The 22,100-nt window shown below is 39.0% G+C and overlaps 1 protein-coding gene across 6 annotated transcripts in view; it reads left to right on the top strand.

The window, feature by feature from the left end:
* The window catches only part of grb10b (growth factor receptor-bound protein 10b), a 184,299-nt gene that overhangs the window by 60,768 nt on the left and 101,431 nt on the right, over positions 1 to 22,100 (top strand). For all 6 annotated transcript variants that reach the window (XM_072575629.1, XM_072575631.1, XM_072575630.1 and 3 more), the window contains 2 exons: positions 9,546 to 9,636; positions 16,477 to 16,693. In XM_072575629.1, coding sequence (XP_072431730.1) covers positions 9,546 to 9,636; positions 16,477 to 16,693 — 308 coding nt within the window. The remainder of the gene's footprint in view (positions 1 to 9,545; positions 9,637 to 16,476; positions 16,694 to 22,100) is intronic.

The following is a 22,100-nucleotide window of genomic DNA, read 5'->3' as shown; positions in this document are numbered from 1 at the left end:
TGCAAGACTTTGGAAGGAGGGCAAATTCAGGAAGTTAAGAAAAACAAACAATTAAATTATCAATGAATATAACAATGATAAAAATCAGAGCTACTTAGGACCATTAAGGCATGCACATGATTGATAACTTTGAGGGTAATGGAGAAATGGCTGAATTATTAACTAAGGTAATCTAATTTTTTTGGTCGGAAGGAAAACATAGTAGATGTGGAACTAGATGAGATCCAAGAAGTTAGATATCATTTGAGATAGAAAGCAGGATGATAATTAATAAATCTAATCTGTGGAGTATAATGCTTCTGGTATTGATGAATTGTATCCTTTCATGTCAGAAAAAGCTTGGTGGACATATTTATGTCCATCTAAAATTTGGTTCATATTGATAAAGCAAAAGGTGAGACAAATTCAGGAATCTGTAGACTAATCAACTTCACGGTGGTAGAAAAGACAATGAAATGCTAATGCAGTAGAAGAATATTTTTAAAAACTGAATATCGTAGCACAGATTCCATAAGGGAAAAGAAAGTTCAGGACACAGGCAAATGATTTTGCAATGACCTGACTGTATTGGAAAGTTTAAAACAAGCAAAAACTCAAATAGTATGAAATGTATTGCCAATAGAATTTTCTAGCCAGAGATTTAAATGGCTGTGAAACCTAGGCAGGTAATTGAAGTTAAGGTACAGGCTTCTGGCATGGCATTTTTCTTAATTGCAAAAAAAACCTTGAGCCGCATTGTCTATCTACTCCAGTTCCTATATACAATAGCTGTAACTTGATCCTGGAGGTACATGTTTTCATTTTGAAGAGATTGAATACACATTGAATATATTGGGGAATACTCCCCAAAATGCATTTCTTTCTCTGAGTTCAATAATCACATTGATTGATTTGGTTTCCAGGAAACAGTGTACTGTTCAGTGATTCAGTTGTATTCAGAAATGCTAATCTCTGCACTTTATGCATTTGGAATATTCCAGTAGCATATGTACAAAAATTTAAACTGAAGAAGCACAACACATATTAGTTAATTCCTCTTTTCTCTGGCAAAATATCAAGAAAAAAGCTTCGAATTTCTGCAATACATGCTGATAATTTAGTTCTACAATACTGACAGAAATCTTTGAAACCAGAGTGCCCTCTGGTGTACTGGTCAGTTTGTTCTTGTAAAATTAAAATCCTGGGGAACAGTTTTTCATCACTATGATTTGTTTGAAATTCAATTTTGTCAAATTCTTAATGTGTGCTAATCATCATGGCCTTTTTTTTTGAAAAAGCCTTTTCTTGAGAATTAAGTTAAATATTCTGTTTAAACAATATGCAATTATTGAACAAGCATGTACACAAAACAACAGAGTATGATAATTGTATCTTGGCTCACTTATAGAAAAGACAGTACAATTATTGCGATCATTTCCAAGGCTGCAAAAAAAACTATAAAACATAGCTTGCTCTCATAGAAACTGTTTGAGCTCTTACTAAGGTTCAGGTACAGGGGAGGTATATGTCCACAAAAGTGGCTTTTTCAGTTTACCTATGTTCGCTGGATGACAAAAGATATAACAGTAAAAGCATGCATAATGTTTCCAATTGACAATGTATGCTGATGACAAATTCAGAAAATCAGTGGTATAGAAAATAAGAGTAACAGAGAGATGGGGAAAAAGGAATCCAAAGCCCTTCTGAAGGCATAAGGTGAAGAGTTGAGGAGATCATAAACCAAAATGGGAATTTACTCATGGAAGCAGAGGCCATGTCTGAAGTACTAAAAAGGAAATGCTACCAATGCCATAATCAAAGAAGATGATGTTCAGATAGTTGGTGTTTAAATTCGATAAGTCACCTGGTGCTGATGGGGTGGATCTGAGGATCTTGGAGGAATAAAAGCCATTCAGAGAAAGTGGTTGTAATTTTCTGATTCTTCTCAAATACAGGAGTTGTACCAGAAGATTGTAGATTTGCATATATGTTGGTTTGTTCAAAAGCTGTGCAAAGATATACTAAGCAACAAGTCATTAAAGCTTAACCTTCGTTGGGAAGACCATAATTTGAGACATTATCTCAATTGGACAAGTATGAATTAATTTAGGAAAGTCAACACAAATTAATTAAAAGACAAATAATGTTTAGTTAATTTGAGTTCTTTGATTAAGCAATGGAAAGGGTAGATGAAGAAAATATGGTTGATATATGTATGGGGCTGTAACAGGCAATTAAAAGATTTGCCTACTAATTTGAAGCCTGTTTAGTAAATTTGGGCAGCAGCAGCAGCATAGATCTACAATTGGCTGAGTCAAAAAAATAGTGATAGATGGAGGAAGTTAAATGGTGAGCTTAACCAAATATATTAATCACCCTGACTATTTCAATAGGCTCTACCTCAAAACTTCAGTTGATTCAGAACTTGCATGTCCTGTGAAGAGGATACTGAGCATTCAAATGAATATGGCAGAGCAGATGCATGCCTGACTGCATCTGCACTTGCATGAGAGCTATTGTGGAGTTATGGATAATCATTGCTATTTGATAAGGATCATCATTAGATTATCAAAAATAGGAGTAGCAGTAAGTTCCATTATTTGTAGTTGATCTGATGTGGCCTCAGCTCCACTTTCTTTAAAGTCCCCATGACATGTTACTTCCTTGTTAAGAAAATATCTGTTGAAGTAAGGCTTAAAATATATTTGATGAGCCAGTCTCCTCCATTGTCTGGGGTAATGATTTCCATTGCTAGTTCCCATTTGTGCTTGACTTCAACAATTTTGCCAATGATTGCTCTTTGTCAGAGCCATGTTGATTGTATCTGATTTTCTAACAATATTGTTTGTACCACTTTCTCTGAATGGCTTTTATTGTTTGGATTTTAGCATTTTCAGAATGACAGATTTTAGGCTAACTGATCTTTTGGAGGATTTCTGCCCCCTTCTATTAGAGTTATAGAGATTTACAGCATGGAAATAGGCCCTTCGGTCCAACTCATCCATGCTGACCAGATATCCCAACCCAATCTAGTCTCACCTACCAGCACCCGGCCCATATCCCTCCAAACCCTTCCTATTCATGTACCCATCCAGATGCCTTTCAAATGTTGCAATTGTACCAGCCTCCACCACTTCCTCTGGCAGCTCATTCCATACACTCTTCACCCTTTACTCTGACCAATAAAGGAAAGCATACCAAACACCACCTTCACGCGACTCTACTTTCACGGAGCTATGAACCTGCACTCCAAGGTCTCTTTGATCAGCAACGCTCCCTAGGACCTTACAATTAAGTGTATAAGTCCTGCTAAGATTTGCTTTCCCAAAATGCAGCACCTCGCATTTATCTGAATTAAACTCCATCTGCCACTTCAGTCCATTGGCCCATCTGGTCAAGATCCTGTTGTAATCTGAGGTAACCCTCTTTGCTGTCCACTACACCTCCAATTTTGGTGTCATCTGCAAACTTACTAACTGTGCGTCTTATGCTCGCATCCAAATCATTTATGTAAATGACAAAAAGTAGAGGGCCCAGCACCGATCCTTGTGGCACTCCACTGGTCACAGGCCTCCAGTCTGCAAAACAACCCTCCACCACCATCCTCTGTCTTCTACCTTTAAGCCAGTTCTGTATCCAAATGGCTAGTTCTCCTTGTATCCCATGAGATCTAACCTTGCTAATCAGTCTCCCATGGGGAACCTTGTCGAACGCCTTACTGAAGTCCATATAGATCACATCCAATGCTCTGCCCTCATCAATCCTCTTTGTTACTTCCTCAAAAATCTCAATCAAGTTTGTGAGACATGATTTCCCACGCACAAAGCCATGTTGACTATCCCGAATCAGTCCTTGCCTTTCCAAATACATGTATATCCTGTCCCTCAGAATTCCCTCCAACAACTTGCCCACCACCGAGGTCAGGGTCTCTGGTCTATAGTTCCCTGGCTTGTCCTTACCACCCTTCTTAAACAGTGGCACCACGTTTGCCAACCTCCAGTCTTCCGGCACCTCACATTGGTTAGGCCACTGTTGGAATATTACGTGCAATTCTGATCTCCTTCCTATCGGAAAGATGCTGTGAAACTTGAAAGGGTTCAGAAAAGATTTACAAGGATGTTGCCAGGGTTGGAAGATCTGAGCTACAAGAGAGAGGCTGAACAGGCTGGGGCTGTTTTCCCTGGAGCGTCAGAGGTTGAGGGGTGACCTTATAGAGGTTTAAAAAATTTATGAGGGGCATGGATTGGATAAATAGACAAAGTCTTTTCCCTGGGGTTGGGGAGTCTAGAACTAGAGGGCATAGGTTTAGGGTGAGAGGGGAAAGATATAAAAGGGACCTAAGGAGCAACTATTTCTCGCAGAGGGTGGTACGTGTATGGAATGAGCTGCCAGAGGATGTGGTGGAGGCTGGTACAATTGCAACATTTAAGAGGCATTTGGATGGGTATATGAATAGGAAGGGTTTGGAGGGATATGGGCCGGGTGCTGGCAGGTGGGACTAGATTGGGTTGGGATATCTGGTCAGCATGGACGGGTTGGACCGAAGGGTCTGTTTCCATGCTGTACATCTCTATGACTCTATAAATGAAGTATAACAGTAAGGAGCTCATGAACCTTGTAAACCACTAGCTCCGCCTCAGTTGGATGAGGGGGCTAGAGTTGTAAGAGATTTAAGACCATAAGACACAGGAGCAGGAGTGTAGGCTGTCCGGACCCTCGAATCTGTTCCGCCATGCATTGGGATTATGGCGGATCCAATACTCGTGTCCATTTTCCTGACTTTTCTCTCTAACCTTTGATTTCCCCTACTAATCAAGGATCTATCTATCCATCTATCTAATTTTTAAAAATTCATTTGTGGGGTATGGACATCGCTGGCTGGCCAGCATTTATTGCCCTTTCCTCATTGCTCTTGAGAAGATGGTGGTGGGCTGCTTTCTTGAATCACTACAGTCCACCTGCTGTGGGTGGATACACAATGCCATCAGGGAGGGAAACACAGGATTTTGACCCAGTGACCATGAAGGAGTGTCAATATATTTCGAAGTCAGGATGGTGAGGGGCTTGGAGGGGAACTTGAAGGTGGTGGTGCTACATGTATCTGGTGCCCTAGTCCTTCTACATTGAAAATAGTTCTAGTTATCTCTCTGTCTTTCCTCTATCACGTGCTGTCTCTCTAATTCCTATCTATTTATCTATCTTCTCTTCTTGTCTATCTATCTGATATCTTTCTGAAATATAAAACAAGGAAATTTTGGAGAAGATTTTTAGCTCAGGTTGTGGAACAGGTTGTTGGTTTGCTCACTGAGCTGGTGGGTTTGTTCTCAGTCGTTTTATCACCATACTAGGTAGCATCCTCAGTGAGTCTCCAGTGCAGTGTTGGTGTTCTCTCCTGCTTGCTGTCTATGGGTCTTGGTTTGTGGTCGGTGATATCATTTCCAATTCTGCTTCTGAGAGGTTGGTAAATGGGGTCCAAATTTATATGTTTGTTAATGGAGTTCCGGTTTCATTGTCAGGTCTCTCAGAATTCCCACAGGTGTCTCTGTTTGGCCTATCCCAGGATGGATGTATTGTCCCAGTTGAACTGGTGTCCCTCTTCATCTGTGTGTATGGATGCCAGTGATTGTTAGTCACATTTTTTGGTGGCTAGTTGATGCTCATGTCTGGTGGCTAGTTACCTGTCAGTTTGTCCAATGCAATGTTTGGTGCAATTCTTGCAGGGTATTTTGTATATCGCGTTTGATATCAGGATGTATAGCAGAGGTGTTTGTGCAGAGATTAGAATGATCCAACTCAAGCTTTGGGTCTGCTATGTAGATGACACCTTTGTCGTCATGAAACACAACAAACTAGAGGATACTCACAAACACCTAAACATCCTTACCAGGATAAAATTCACCAAAAAGGAAGAGAACAATAAGTGACTCCCCTTCCTGGATATCACAGCACAATGAGGGGCCAATGGAGAACTGCAGACTAGCGTCTATAGGAAAGCCACACACACTGACCAGATACTCAATTACAGAAGCAACCATCCCAACACCCACGAACGGAGTTGCATCAGGACGTTATTTAAATGAGCCACCGCACACTGCAGCACCCTGGAAGTACAAGAAGCCGAGGAGAAACACTGACACAATGTATTCAGGAGCGGTGGTTACCTGATAAGCATAGTCTGCTGATTCTAACACAATAAAAAGGAAGACACAACACACCCAGAGACTCTCATCACTCTACCATACAAAGATATTTATGAAATGACCACCAGGTTACTCTAGCCCCCAGATATCATGGTAGGCCACAAACCCACTACCACACGAAAACAACTACTGATGAAGTTAAAGGACCCTGTACCCATAACCAGCAGAACAAATGTGATATACAAAATACCCTGCAAGGACTGCACCAAATATTACATTGGACAAACCAGCAGGAAACTAGCCATCAAGATACATGAACATCAACTAGCTACCAAAAGATGTGACCAACAATCACTGGTATCCATACACACAGATGAAGAGGGACACCAGTTCAACTGGGACAATACATCCATCCTGGGACAGGCTAAATAGAAACACATGCAGGAATTCCTAGAGGCCTCGCTTTCAAATCTGATTGCCATTAATAAATGCACAGGTTTGAACCCCATTTACCAAAGTCTCAGGAACAGAACTGGAAATGATATCAACCACCACAATAAACTAAAATCCATAAATAGCAAATGGGACAGAACACCTACAATTCACTGGAGATTCACTGATGATGTTACCTAGCATGGTGACAAAATGTCTGAGAACAAACCCACCAGCTCAGCGAGCAAGCCGACAACCTATAAAAAAAAACTCTGAAACTTTGCCATAGACAGCTCTGGAGGCAAAGACACTCGACCCTCAGAAAGAAGAAATTACTCCTCATCTCAGTCTTAAATTGGTACCTACCTCTCAATTCTGAGACTATGCCTTTTATTTCTAGACTTTCTAATGGTGGAGGGGTGGGGGGAAGCATCCTCTCAGCATTTACGTGGCAAGTCTCTTAAGAGTCTTTCTTGTTTAAATGAGGTCACCTCTCAATCTTCTAAATTTCAATGAGTACAGTCCCAACCTGTTTAACCTTTTCTCATAAAATAATTCCACCATACCAAGATTCATCCTGTTGAACTTTCCAAAGCTGTTCACAGTACTCTATCTCCCATATTACCTGCTGCACCATGGACTGCCTTTGTGTTTCATGCCCAAGTACCTCCAAGTCTCTGTGTTGCAGCATCCTTCAGTTTTTCTTTACTTAATATTGACACTGCAGAGAGAAGCCTTGGAGTAAATCTGATCATATTCAAGATAGTGGGATCTCAACAGAGTAGATGGAGACAAACTCCAAAAACCAATGTTAAACTTTTTTTCTCAACTAGTGATGAAGATCTGGAATACACTACCTAATAACATGGGGGCAGCTTCAATGGTTTTACACAAGGTAATTGGTAAAATGCCTGAAGAGAAGAATTTCAAGATTATGGTTTAAAGACTAGGGCAGTGGGAGTAGCTGAGTTGCTCTTGCCAAGAGCAAACAGAGGTATAACCGACTCCATAGCTACCTTATTTGTTGGAACAATCTTATGATTCTATAAAGAGAAAGTGAGGACTGGAGATCAGAGTCAAGAAATGCTTAATGAAGAGCTTACGCTCAACGTCGACTCTCCTGCTCCTCTGATGCTACCTGACCGGCGATGATTCTATAAACTTCATGATCAGGTATTATTTGACCTGTTGCAATCCAATGTCAACTTGAGGACTCCCAGAGCAACTTCTTCCTACTGTCTTTCACTGTGCTGCCACCTGTGATGGGTCTGACCTGTCAGCATACCCAGAGATGATGGTATTTTCTTGGCCATTGTGCGTAAGATGTGATTCTGAAACTATACCTAAATCAGATTGTTGTTTGAATGGTTTGAGAGACAGTTTTTTTTCTGTTTTTACACTAGCCCCGAAGGAGGATGTTGCACGCCTGACAGGATTTGACAGGCTTCTCATTTCTGGTGCTTTCACGGATGCCAGGTGACCATCCAGTGCCATTTGCTGCTTAGAGATTTTAGTGGTTGATACAACTGAATGGCTTACTTGGCCACTTCAGAGAGCACCGAAGAGTTATTTATATTGCTTTGGCCCTGGAGTCACATGTAAACCATATCAGGAAGGGATAGCATTTTTCTTTGAACCCCAGTTGTTTCCAATATGTGATTTAGATGCAGGAGCTAAATGTAACATCTCTAAGTTTCCAGATGACACAAATCTGGGAAAGAGAATGAACTGTGAGGAGGATGCAGAGATGTTTCAGATTAGGATGAGTTGAGCTAGTGGGCAAATGCATAGCAGATGAAATATTATTTAGATACAGGTGGAAATACTTTGCCATTCAGACAATAAACTATTCCAATGTGTTGGGAAAAAGACCTAGTTTTCTTGTGCTCCAGTTACAGAAATTAAGCATTCAAGTGCAGCAGATGGTGAAGGCAGCTGATATGTTACCTTTCATAGCATGATGATTCATGTGCTGCAAGGAATCTTGCTGCAATTGTATAGGACTTTGGTGAAACTGTGTCTGAATTATTTGTGCAGTTTTAGTTTTCCTTATCTGGGGAATGATGCCCTGGCTATGAAGGGAGTACAATGAAGGGTTACCAAGTTGATTCCTGGGATTGCATGACTGATGGGTGAAAAGGGACTGGATTGGTTAATGTTAGGTTCACTGGTCTTTAGAATTAGGAGGGAATCTCATAGAAGCCTATACAATTCTAATGGGCCTGGATAAGGTAAAAGCAGGAAGGTTGTTCCAATGAGTGGGAAGTCCAGAACTGGGGGCCACAATTTAATGATACGGGTAGTTCATTTAAGACTGCGATGAGGGCAATTGTTTTTCCCTTGGCGAGCATGTGAAATGCTTTGCTTCAGAAAGCATTCAAGGCTAGAACATTGAATGTGATCATGCAGGAATTAGATACAGTCCTCAGGATGTGGGAAGAATGTGGGAGCAAAGTACTGCATTGGATAATCAGTCATGATCATATTGAATGGTGGAGCAGGCATAAAAAGATAGAATGACTTGCGTTTTCTCTTTGTATTTCCCTAGTGGACACTAGTGACTTGGATTTTAACAATAATTGACGATGGTTTCACGATCATCATTTGACTTCTAATTTGAATTTGTTGAATTTGAACCTGGGCCCTCAGAGCATTAATTGGGTCTCTGGATTAGTGGTCTAGTGACAATGACACTGCGCCATTGTCTCCATTATTGCATATGGGCAAAAAAAATTCTGTTTGCACAAGCACTATTTTTAAATGATTACTACTCTTTAGTTTTCCATTGCTGAAATGGGGGCTTTTGTACAGATAGTTTTGTTTTTTGCTGATCATCATGTTAATACATTTTTTTTTTGAAATTATAGCATTGTATTAATGAATTGATTGATTCATAAATGTTGATGTCATCACTGAAAAACGGCACCATGGGAAATTTGTTTAAGAAATCATTTTAACTGTGGATATGTATTTGATTTTTGCATTCTATTTCAGGATAATGTTGACCGGACATCTCATAGACCAAGAGAAGGGATCGGACCTGGTTTCCAAGCTTCTTGTAACCGTAATTCACCTAACCACCAGGGTTAGTATTTGTTTCTTGGTTATTGCTTTAAGTCACATTGCATTGCCACGCAGTTAGTGCTGCTGTATAATAATAATTTTTGGGGCATCCATGATAGAAGTAAGCATTCGTCAGAAATACTCACGTTCTCAAACAGGAGCAGTTAAGGAAACTAATCAAAGGTTGGTTGGAATGCAGTACTTTGATTTTATGGTCAGAGTCTGAAACTGATGGAGCTGATAGGATGGCAACAGTTTTTAGTTGCATTCAATAAATTTGTACTATTGTACATCAGTATCCTTGTATAATAATTTAATACAAACAGGACATCATGTAAAGAGTAAAATAATATCAAGAACTGCAGTTGCTGGAAGCAAAACCAAAGAGTGTGGGACAAACTCGACAGATGTGGAAGTATCTGCAGAGACAGAACAGCCCTCAAATGTTTTGAGTCCAGTGACCTTTTTGACAGATCACTGGACTCAAAACTTTAACTTTGTTTCTCTGTATGACTAAACTTGCTGAGTTTCTCCAGTACTTTCTGTTTTTTGTATTACCTCAAGAGTCATATGTATAACAAATCTAGCAATTAAGTGAAATTAAGTGGAAAAATAGTATAGTGGGTGTCAATGTTGATGTAGTACCCTTACCTTTAGTCAAAAAGTCATAAGTTCAAAGTCCACCTCAAAACCAGGGAACACAATTTTGTAATTACAACCTGACCAGTTTAGGATGAAAGTGGGAAGCACTTCGTTTCCCCTTAAGGGCAGTGTAAATTTAGAGTTATCTCCTAAGAGGCTGTGATGCTTGATCAGTTGAAAGTTTCAAAACTCAAGCCAGTGAGTCTTGTATTAGTTAAGAATATGAATGGGTATGGAACAATATGGATGATATAATTGAGAACCAGGCTGAATACCCAAAATTCAAAGGGGATATGTTCCTAAGAAACAAGAAAAAACAGAATACACAAAGCTAACAAAATAAAAGGAGTCCAAAATACAAAAAGGTGGGAAAAGGAAGAGTGAAACTGACAAGGGAGCACATAGGGTTTTTATACAGTCAGTTGGGCCATGATTAAATGAATCCACTGCATGTACCTTTACCAAGGAGGGTGACACTACCCAAGAAAAATTAGGTATTTCACAGGCCAGCTAGACTTGTAAGTTAAATAATTGACAAGGACCAGATGGGATACATCGAAGGAGGTTGATTTACAAATTGCAGAAACACTGGCCATAATCTTCCAATCCTCCTTCAATACACAGGTGATGACAGAGGTCTATCTAGATGTTACGTTTTTGATCAAGGACTGGTGTAAGAAATATACTAAAGACTCCTCTAATCGCTATCATATTTTTGGAGTTTTCCTATGTTATGTTCAGGCATTTATTCAGGGCTTAAAATGTTTAATTAAAAAAAAGTTCAAATTTGATAATCTATTCTCCTTCGCATCTTGAAATATACTCCAGTTATCTCCAGGAGGTTATTTTATTCAATGTATCTTTTAAATATATCCTTTTCTGATCTATTTTCTCTTTCCGTTCCAACAAGTAAGATTTTACATTTGCATAGATCTGTATGGGGAAATATGAGAAGGCATTACCTGGACCAAGGAAAACTGTGAGTTAGCTCTTGGGAATTGAAGAGGTCTTTCAGATTCTGATGGGCGGCCTGAATAAGAGAATTTCTTGGGAAAAAAAAAGCTGAAGAAGAGGATTCCATTTGGAGTTGGAGAGATGTTTAAGCGCAAGAGAAAATTAAGAAGTGTGGCCATAGAGATTTGACCAGAGCAATACCACCAGTGGTAGGACAGTGATGGAATTGTAGGACTTGATGAAATTTTAACATCAGTGTTTAAATAACTGCCTACAGCTGACTATAGCCATTTCATGGACATCTGTATAGCAGCTTGCAGTATTTAGCAATCTGAGAACGGGATGAATTTTTAGGTAATTTGGGACCTGTGTGATCAAGGCCAGTCTTTGATAGGACATGGTGTCAAATGCAGGAGTTAGGATGAAAACGAAAGTAATTTTTAAAAGATTGACAATAATCAAAATCTGAATATGACGCTATATATAAAGGTAATTTTTTAGTCTCTGGTAGTTGTTTGGTGGTGGTAATTGACTTATGACTTATGAAAATTTGACTTGTTCTAGTTTTGTTGAGTGTATTTTAAATGCTATGAACAGTGTGCTAGTGTAGTGAGGTTTGTGATTGAGAAGGACAAAGTGGACAGCAGTTTCCTAACTTGTGTTTATCAACAATGCACATGCAGACACCAAAAGGGACACTTTCACTTCATCATAAATGATGAGCATTGGTATAGCATCACTATTATTATTGTCTGCACAGAGAATGTGAGCACAAGCTGTGGTATTTTCAATAGATTATGGATTGTGGAGAGTTGAGTTGGTGATGCAGCTTGGAGTGTTAGCGATAACACTTTCTGCAGCTAATAAAGACATGGAGTGGAGTCTTGGTTTTAAAGGGGGGCAGTATTGTCGAGGTTAAAAAAAATGTTTTAAATAATAGTGGAGAAAAACGTTACAGTTGTGTTGGATGCCCAACTGTACATCTTTTGTATGAGATTAAGAAGATAGCAACACAAACTGGGGAAATTATGCAAAGGTATGGAGCTATTGAAATCTTAACAAGGTGGACTTGGTTTAATCTATTTAATCGACTTACTAGAGAGTGATTCAATCCTACCAGGATTTCATTGGGCATGGGATTGCCTATTTCATCTCTGGACATGTACCACTCCTGTTTGCTCATTTACTCAAATGGTAGTAATTGTTTTCAAATCAAAGATTATTTTTCAAATTAAAAGAATTTAATAGTTATGGAAAAAAATACGTTTAACTAAGAAATGCAGTGTGGGACTTGGGTATTTTTGAGTATGTGAGGGACTGTAGGTAGAGAAATAGAGGTTAAAATCATTTATATTCAGTATGCTTGTGTTGTATCAGGCCATGTTATATAAGTGAGGTGCATTATAGTATTTGCTTTTTGACTAAATGCAATACATTATTGAAGAATGCAAAATTTCTAGTTCAAAATAGGAATCATTTCCACTAATGTATAATAGTAGTATCCTTTTAGTTCGAGATATTGGAGCAGAATTTAGTCATTCGGCCCATCAAGTCTGTTCTGCCATTCAATCATGGTTGATGTGTTTCTCCAACCTCATTCCCAGCCTTCTCCCTTTAACCATTACTAACCAAAAACTTATCTATCTGTGTCTTAAATACACTGTGACTTGACCTCCACAGTTTTGTGTGGCAATGAGTTCTATGGATTGACCAGTCTCTTGGTGAAGAAAGTCCTCCTCATCACATCTAGATTCACCACATCTAAGGGATCTTGCCTTCACTCTGAGTTTGTGTCCTCAGGTCCTAATCTCTCTCAGCAGTGGAAATATTTTCTCCACATCCACTGTTTTGAATCCTCTAATTATTCTATAGGTTTCAGTCAGATCCCCCCTCATCCTTCTAAACTCCATTGAGTACAGACCCAGAGTGCTCGACTGCTTCTCATAAGACGATCCTTTCATCCCTGGGATCATTCTTGCAAACTCCATTGGACTTTGTTCGAGGCCAGTAGATCCTCCCTTAAATCGGGGGCTGAAAACTGCTCATAATATTCCAAATGCAGTCTGACCAGAACGTTTTACAGCTTCAGCAGTACATCTCTACTCTTATGTTCCAGCTCTCTAGAAATGAATGCCAACTACCGAATGAACCCGCATGTTGTTATTAAGAGAATCTTGAGCCAGGACTCCCAAGTCCCTTTGTGCTTCAGATTTCCAAAGTCGTTTTCGGTACAGAAAATGGTCTTCCCCACTTATTCCTGTCAAAAGTATTTAACTTCACACTTCACTACATTGTATTCCATCTGCAACTACTTTGCCTACTCTCCTAGTCTGTCCAAATTATTTTCTTCACTTTTTGGGTGACCACCTTTTATTCATGTCTCTATTTAAATAATAAGTGATTGTTTTTTGGTGTTTCAGTTTGAGCAGGGGTCTGTTAGCTTAGTTGGCTGGATGACTGGTTTATGATGCAGAGTGATGTCAACAGTGTGTGTTTAATTGCCACACCAGCTGAGGTCACCATGAAGGAAACTCCTTCTCAACCTCTTCCTCACTTGAGGTGGTGACCCTCATTCTCTCATGAGAAAACAGTTCAAAGTCCAGTAGAAGTTGATCTTTACTAGCTTGAGCAATTACTGAAACTGAGCAAATTGAAGTTAATTTAAGTAAATTAAATACAATTCAGCTTTGAAAGCACAAATTAAGAATGTTCACAATGTTGTTAAACCACCCAGGCTTGTTTTGCATTTCCTCCTCAGTCATGGGACAAAAATAAATGAGTGTTTATTTGAGCACTGTTCTTCCACAGTAATCTCTATTTTTTCAAAAAAAATGTTTAACTGTAGAGATAAATCCCATAAATCAGTATCTGCTATGTAAGGCTATACTGCTTTCCTTTTTCTAGGCAAGGAATTCTTCCATACAAGTTTCATCACTCAACATTTTTTCATTGTAGGTTAAAATGAACTGATAAAAATTTATGTTCAAGATTTTGAACTGAGTGGTAAAGCTCTATTTTGAGAGAAGTCTGCCATTCCACATGCTGTTGCGTCAGTTGGTTAATTCAGTCACTCTAATACAAGGCATGTTTTCCCAAGCAAGAAAAATCAAGCTATTGTATAATGTTATGTACTCTTTGTACCACACAAAGTAAAACAAAATTGCAGTGATCCTATGCCAATGTTCATTCTCCACATGAGCCTACTTATGCTTTATATCAAATTAAATTCTATCAATATCTCCTGTTCTTTCTCCATATTTATTTGGCTAACTTCATTTAAGTATATCTATACTATATGTCTTAATTATTTGGTTTATGTATTCTTTCCTAACTTTCTTATGGCTTGGGCACACTTGCTGCAAGATATTAAGTCTCTTATCTTTCCTGTGACTTGGCTGAGTCTCAGTTTTTTTTTGTTGGTTTCCAAAGTAGATTTAACTTGTGAATGTCTACCCATTTCATTTTCATGAACTGATTCAGTCACTCTTGGGGGGAAAATAATAAAAAAGCTTGCATGTAAATATATCTTTGTCAACTGAGATCTCCCAAAGCACTTGATAACTGATGAGGTCTTTTTGTTTCAGTATAATTCCAATTATAGCGGTAAACTTGTGTATTGACAGGACTGAAAGAAATTCCAGATAATCTGTGTGGGGTTTTGTTTTGAGACGGTATTTGCAAGTAACACACCTACAAGGGAAGCACTCACAGCCATGTCAATACCACCATGAAAAGGATATAGCATTGAACTGAAAATATGCTTGGTGTTATGGACCAGACCAAACACCCTTCACATATATCAAGGAAATAACCTAGACCTGAACTCTTATCTTATTTAAAGGCTGCTGTTAGGTGCTGTGTGCCAGTTGTAATTCAATTGGTCACACTACTCAGGTTTAAGCAAAATATACTTTATTCTTCCCCCCATTAAAATATAAACAAAAGAAAGAAGAATAGGTATAACTTTAACTCATTTTGAAATCTTAACAGAATTGTAGATTCTTTAGCTCCGAAACAGCAACTGTTTCAATATATTAACATCCCATAAGCACACCTATGGCAAAGATAAATTCCATAAAATAGATTGTCTCACATGCAATTCTGGCAGAGCAAACTCCAACTTTTAGCTATAACAGAAAATTCTGACAGGGAGACATCTTCCACAGCCAACTTAAAATCTCCAACAACTGCTGAAAGCTAAACTGAAACTCTGGTTCTTTGGGAATCTGACTGCAATCATGCTGTTTCTATTGTTCCAACTTAAAAGAAAGCCCCAGGCCTCACAAGCTGTTTACCTAATTGGCTCAGAGGAGACAGCTCTTTACCTATGGCTCAAAATCTCTCTTAAAAAAAAAGCAGGACAAAAGACACCTCTTAAAGCCATTTGTGAACAGATTTTAATAGGATCCATAAGAATAATATATAAAATTATTAGTTCACTGATACAATAACCAAAAGGCGCAGATTCTTCACCGGGTGAATGGTATGCAGAACAGGGTGGCAAAGGAAATGGAGAACAGGGCAGCTAGCAAAGTGAGTGGCGAATGAAGGGGTGAGGGAGTGCACATCAGATTCCATTGTGTTACTGTGTATAATGATATTGTCAATGGCACTGACTTCCTGTTCAAACAAATTTGCATCCTGGCAACACACTTAGTACAAACACTGAACGTCTTGGCTCTCTCACAAATAGCTGTAGGATCTTTCATGTCCACGTAAGCAAGTGGATGGAACTTTAGTTTTGCATCTCTCCCAAAGGTTGGCATCCGTCATCATGCAGCGTTCCAAATACCAAAGGGAAATATCCTCATTCACATTTCAAATGGGGCTTCTAACCAAGTAAATATGGTCACTGAGCTAAGTGGGATGTTGAGATTTGTCATGCTAAATACACTTGTCAGATCCTTGTCAGTCTACGTCCGTTTGGGATAAACCTCTATTCAGAGGTTCTAGATTGATCTCATCTGTCTATCTTTCCGACTTCATATTTATCTCAGGAAATAGAGACGTTGCTTTCATAAAAGTGGAAGTGTATTTTTGCTTATGGAACTTGAGATTTTTAAAGTGATTTGCCTTGTACAAATCCAAATAACATTTGATTACCACAAAACCTTGTGCATGCTTTCAAATATAGTTTACTGCATGGAGCTGTGAAACGGCTCCAATGAAAACACTCTCTGGAGCCACATATGTGCAGTAGTTGAAAATACTTAATGAAAATAAGTCTTCTAAAGAAGATTCAAAATGTTGTGCTTTTTTCTTGCAGAAGATGATGTAGACCTGGAGGCTTTGGTGAATGATATGAACTCTTCATTTGACAGTTTATATTCTATGTGCTGTACTCAGTCAGAAACTGTTGCACTTATCCAAAATGGTCACCTTGCCTGTGGTCAGTTGGCAAGTTCAGAAACAAAGTCGCCACAACCAATATCACCAAGACAGAAGCTGCGGCGTTCTCAGCCAATGCACATTCTGACAGTCAGGTAAGGTGAAGACACAATTTTTTCTTATACTTTTATTGTATTTAGTTTGATGCTGTCTTCTGTTCAAACAGTTGTACAGATTTTTAATCACCTCAAAACAGGGTCATAATTATCCCCTCACTCAAATTTGTTCTTATCCCCATCTGATTTTTGTACTTAAACATTTAGCAACTGAAGTGTCATAATTTTCAGGTACAGCTATTGTTCGATAGACCTCATTTTGAAACTTCATGATGTGTCAACAGTAATTACAACTCTTGCAAATAAGCATTTATATGTGAAAAATTACTGTAAACTTGCAGGATACCCAGGTATTACAAAAGAGTAAGTTAAAAATCACACAACAATTGGTTATGGTTCAACAGATTTATTTGGGAGTACAAGCTTTCAGAGCGTGCTCCTTTGTCAGGTAGCTAGTGGGGCAGGATCATAGGACACATAATTTATAGTAAAAGATCAAAGTTCATACAACCAATGCAATGTATTGAGCAATATATTAATCAATCGAAACCTGCATCCCTATTCTAAGTCATTGAAGACTTAACAGTAATCTAGGTTTGTTCATTACATTGTGTCAGTTGTATGACACTTTGACCTTTTACTAAACATTCTGTGTTCAGTGATCCTGCCTCACTAGATACCTAACGAAAGAGCAATGCTGCAAAAGCTTGTACTTCCAAATAAACCTGTTGGACTATAACCTGGTGTTGTGATTTTTAGCTTTTTCTACCCCAGTCCAACACCGGCACCTACACATACAAGATGAAATAACAAGGTACTGCTGCTTTCCATTTATTTCTCTCTATGTACAGATGTGACTTTGACCTCAGTATGATTACTTAACTGACTAATGAGCTTAAATTGTTTGACTGAATTGAATGGTTCATGTGAACATAAGAACATAAGAAATAGGAGTGGAAATAGATCATTTTGTCTCTCAAACCTGCCCTACCAATTAGTAAGATCATAGCTGATCTGTTTGTTTCAAATTCCGTGTTCTCAACTACCAATTCAGTGGATACCATGCATCTTCAACAGAACTGCAGTAATATGGTTATCCTCAACAAAACCAAATTGGTCATGACAGATTCATGAACCTGCGTATCAAGTTGTTCTTAAGCTGCTAGCAATTAGATTCCTTCCAGTATGGGAACAGGCTATTTGGCCAAACAGGTCTGCACTGATCCTCTGAAGAGTAACCTACCCAGACCCATTTCCCTATCCTATATTTCCCCCTCACTAATTCATCTAACACCATGGGCAATTTAGCATGACCAATTCACCTGACCTGAACAGCTTTGAATTGTGAGAGGAAACCGAAGCACCGGACACAGGGAGAATGTGCAAACTCCATACAGACAGTTGCCTGAGGTGGGAATTGAACCTGGGTCGTTGGCGCTGTGAGGCCGCAGTTCTAACCACTGGGCCACTGTGCCACCCTGCAAATTCAGTTTGCTTTCTGGATTTGTGCCATGTAGGTTCCAACATAGGTGTTGGCACTGTCCAATTCTGACTTAAAAGTTTGCATTAAGTGCTGCAACATGCCTAACAACTGAATCGTTCTTTATCATCACACACAATTTTGAAATATGTTGCCTTCTCTGGACTCAACAAATCAGAGGAAACCTTATGCGAAGTACAAAGACTAGAATGTTGAATGCCAAACACAATACAGAAGTATCCCTCTTGTCCCAGATTTGATTAAGAATTGCTTGGATCGTGCACACGGAATATACTAATGGAAAACAGTTCTTTCTTGACTATCGTGATGTATTTATCAATTGAGGGGTTTCTGATCAACCTTCTGATTCCCTGGTTCTGGTAAAGCTGTTGAATGTTTTGCCATTTAGATGTAAGTGCTTATTAATGATTTATTTTCCAGTTGAGATGTACTCCAATTCAATTCAATTCAATTCTGTACCTTACAATATATGAGAATGTCATTTTGGATAGAATAGTAAATCTCATAAAACATGCTTCCTTTGACTTTAACCTTATGATCAACCACTAGTTTTGTCTTCTGTCCTCCTGACTACCAGCTATGCTTTTAGTCTGATCCTACTGTCTGCCATTTCCATGATAAGTTAATATTCCCGTCCTTGTTAAATCTTCTTTTAATCTATCGTTTTAATATTTTTAATGATTGTTATTGGGACTTAAGTATTGCTGACTAGGCCAGCGCTTATTTCCCATTGCAAAGTTCCCTGAAACTGAATGGCTAGTTTACCCATTACAGAGTCAACCACATTGCTGGAGTCTGGAATCACATGTAGACCTGACCAGTGAGGTTTACAGATTGCCTTCCCTAAAAGACAATAGTGAACCAGATGGGGTTTTGTGACAAGCAAAGATAGTTACATGTTTTCTATCAGGCTAACTTTAATCTTAGATTTTGTTGAATTCAAATTTTGCCATGTGCTACGGTCAGATTGAAACCTATGTTCTCAGAACTTGAGACTGAGCTTCTGAATTGCTAATTCACTGATAATTCTATGACAGTACCTGCTCCCCATTTTCTTTATGCAATGGAAATTTTTGGAGATTCAAGTTGTTAAGGTGAAATTTGCTGACTTTATTGAATTTATTAACAGGATTTAGGCATTGTGTTTCCTGTCCCTAGTTGTCATCAATTTGATGTGACCGGGTTACAGAAGTTCACTCCAATATGTTGATTGCATGTGTCGTGTGTTGGAGAATGGGAAAAGAGTGAAGGTTATTTTTGTGACTGTCTCAGTCCTATTCTCATCCAACCTCCAGTTTCTCACATTCATCAACTACCTCCAGTTACTCACTGACTCACCCACACATGGACTCCCATCAGTAGGGCATGTGACCATCCACACAGACCCTCAGCCAAACATTCATCCAAGCATCCATCAATCTGGTCAGTCTCCCAGTCTGTTACTATTCCTCACTCCTGCGCGCTCACTTGGAAGTTTTGTGATTGATATCACCGAAGAGCAGTGCAGGATGGCTGTGAAGGTACTTCCTCCATCCAATCTAATGCTCATGTTGTGTGGCCTGCTTAACACCCATTCCTCCATTTTGCAGTGTACGATTCTGTGATTCTAACTGCCGAACCCTGCCAGCAGTTGTCCTATAGTTCAGATGGTGTCTGTTGGACAGGCCTGGTACTGACCAGAAAGTTTTATGGACTAGATGCATAAAATTACTCTGGCTTCCAAAGCCCGAGGTTTGGTGTGACTTGATGTTTCCACCATCTGCAGAGCTTAAATCATGAGTTATTGGAATATTTGCCATTTACCTCAATCAGCTTGACAATTTTGAGACAAAACATTCCCTTAATTAGCACCCAGTTTGCCACAAACATTTTCTTGTTCTGTCATCAGTAGAAAATGACTTACAAGGTGCAACTTAGGAACTTTTTCTCTGGATTCTTTGACCAGGACAACACATTAAGGGGGCCAACTTCATCCACCAGTAGTCCTCCAAGTCTCTCCATCTTAATTGATCACGATATCACAGTTCCATTGTCATTGCTAGATCAAAATCCTGAAACACCCTTCATAATAACTTGCTTGACACCTATATCAGAGTGTACAGCAATTCTTCAAAATGCATAGAGTAAGTAGGTGCTAGTACGTTCATCTAAACTCCGTTCTGTCCAGAAAATCTGGTTTGCAGAGATTGTGTGGTTACTAAGATATGATTTTTGTAGACAATATGAAGGAACTGGCATTTGACTTCACATTCAGGCTTCGATAGAAGTTTAAAAAAAAAATTTCTACTTCAAGAAAGGTTCATGTTCATTCACATTTTCTCGTAATAGATTTTTTTAAGCTGAAATTTTTCAAGAATTGACGTTTGGGTAGGAAGGTAGAATCTTGTAGCTCAAAAGTCAAAGAAATGGTGCAAATTTTGTCAGTGACATCACTTATCCCTGGCCGCCAAGAAATTTGTCTGCAAAAATCTAATGATCTCCAGAATGCATGTCACCTTACCTAATGTTACGTACTTTCTAATATCAGGAGATCTCTGGCATCTGGCAACAGCAAGGTCATCAAACAGGCTAAGTAACAAATCATAGTGGATAAGTGTCAGTAAACCAGAAAGTATAAAGTATTATTATTCTTCACTGCAAAATCTTTCTTCAAAAAGCAAAACAAAAGTTGGGCCTTGCACATGGGAATGAAATAGAAATTATAATATCAAACTTTAAAACATGTGTGTTTTATTGTTCTCAAATTTAAAATGGAGAAATTTGACTTTCCACAAATTTAAAGTTTTCAGGATCAGGGAGATTGTTCAGGAGTTATTATCCACAAGGATTAGTGCTGGGTCCATTACTTTTCATCATTTATGTAATGATTTGGATGTGAGCATAAGAGGTTTAGTTAGTAAGTTTGCAGATGACACAAAAATTGGAGGTTTAGTGGACAGCAAAGAAGGTTACTTTAAATGACAATGGGATCTTGATCAGATGGGCTAATGGGCTGAGAAGTGGCAGTTGGAGTTTAATTCAGATAAATGCAAGGTGCTGCATTTTGGGAAAGCAAATCTTAGCAGGACTTATACACTTAATGGTAAGGTTCGAGGGAGTGTTGCTGAACAAAGAGACCTTGGAGTGCAGGTTCATAGCTCCTTGAAAGTGGAGTTGCAGGTAGATAGGATAGTGAAGAAGGTGTTTGGTATGCTTTCCTTTATTGATCAGAGTATTGAGTACAGGAGTTGGGAGGTCATGTTGCGGCTGTACAGGATATTGGTTTGGCCACTGTTGGAATATTGCATGCAATTCTGGTCTCCTTCCTATTGGCAAGATGTTGTGAAACTTGAAAGGGTTCAGAAAAGACTTGCAAGGTTGCTGCCTGGGTTGGAAGATTTGAGCTATTGGGAAAGGTTGAATAGACTGGGGCTGTTTACTCTGGAGTGTTTGAGGCTGAGGGCTGACGTTATAGAGGTTTACAAAATCTTGAGGGGCACAAATAGTATAAATAGACCCAAGCCTCTTCCCTGGGGTGGGGCAATCCAGAACTAGAGGGTAAACGTTTAGGGTGAGAGGGGAAAGATATAAAAGAGACCTAAGGGGCAACTTTTTTACACAGAGGGTGGTATGTGTATGGAATAAGCTGTCAGAGGAAGTGGTGGAGGCTAGTACAATTGCAACATTTAAAAGGCATATGAATAGGAAGGGTTTGGAGGGGTATGGGCTGTGTGCTGACAGGACTAGATTGGGTTGAGATATTTGGCCGGCATAGACAAGTTGGACCGAAGGGTCTGTTTTCGTGCTGTGCGTCTCTATGCTGTACGAGTTAGTTTTTTTTTGATTAGGCTATGAGTAAGAATTAAAAGATCTTGTCAAGTTAAGTGGTTTTAATTTTGTTTTGGCATCCCGTGAAGCAGCAGGTAATATTGATAACTTCTGGAGTTCCATGTTTAACAGTGCCAG

Source organism: Chiloscyllium punctatum, chromosome 8, assembly GCF_047496795.1.
Source record: "Chiloscyllium punctatum isolate Juve2018m chromosome 8, sChiPun1.3, whole genome shotgun sequence".
Taxonomy (NCBI): Eukaryota; Metazoa; Chordata; class Chondrichthyes; order Orectolobiformes; family Hemiscylliidae; genus Chiloscyllium; species Chiloscyllium punctatum.
This window is presented reverse-complemented; position numbering and strand designations above follow the sequence as displayed.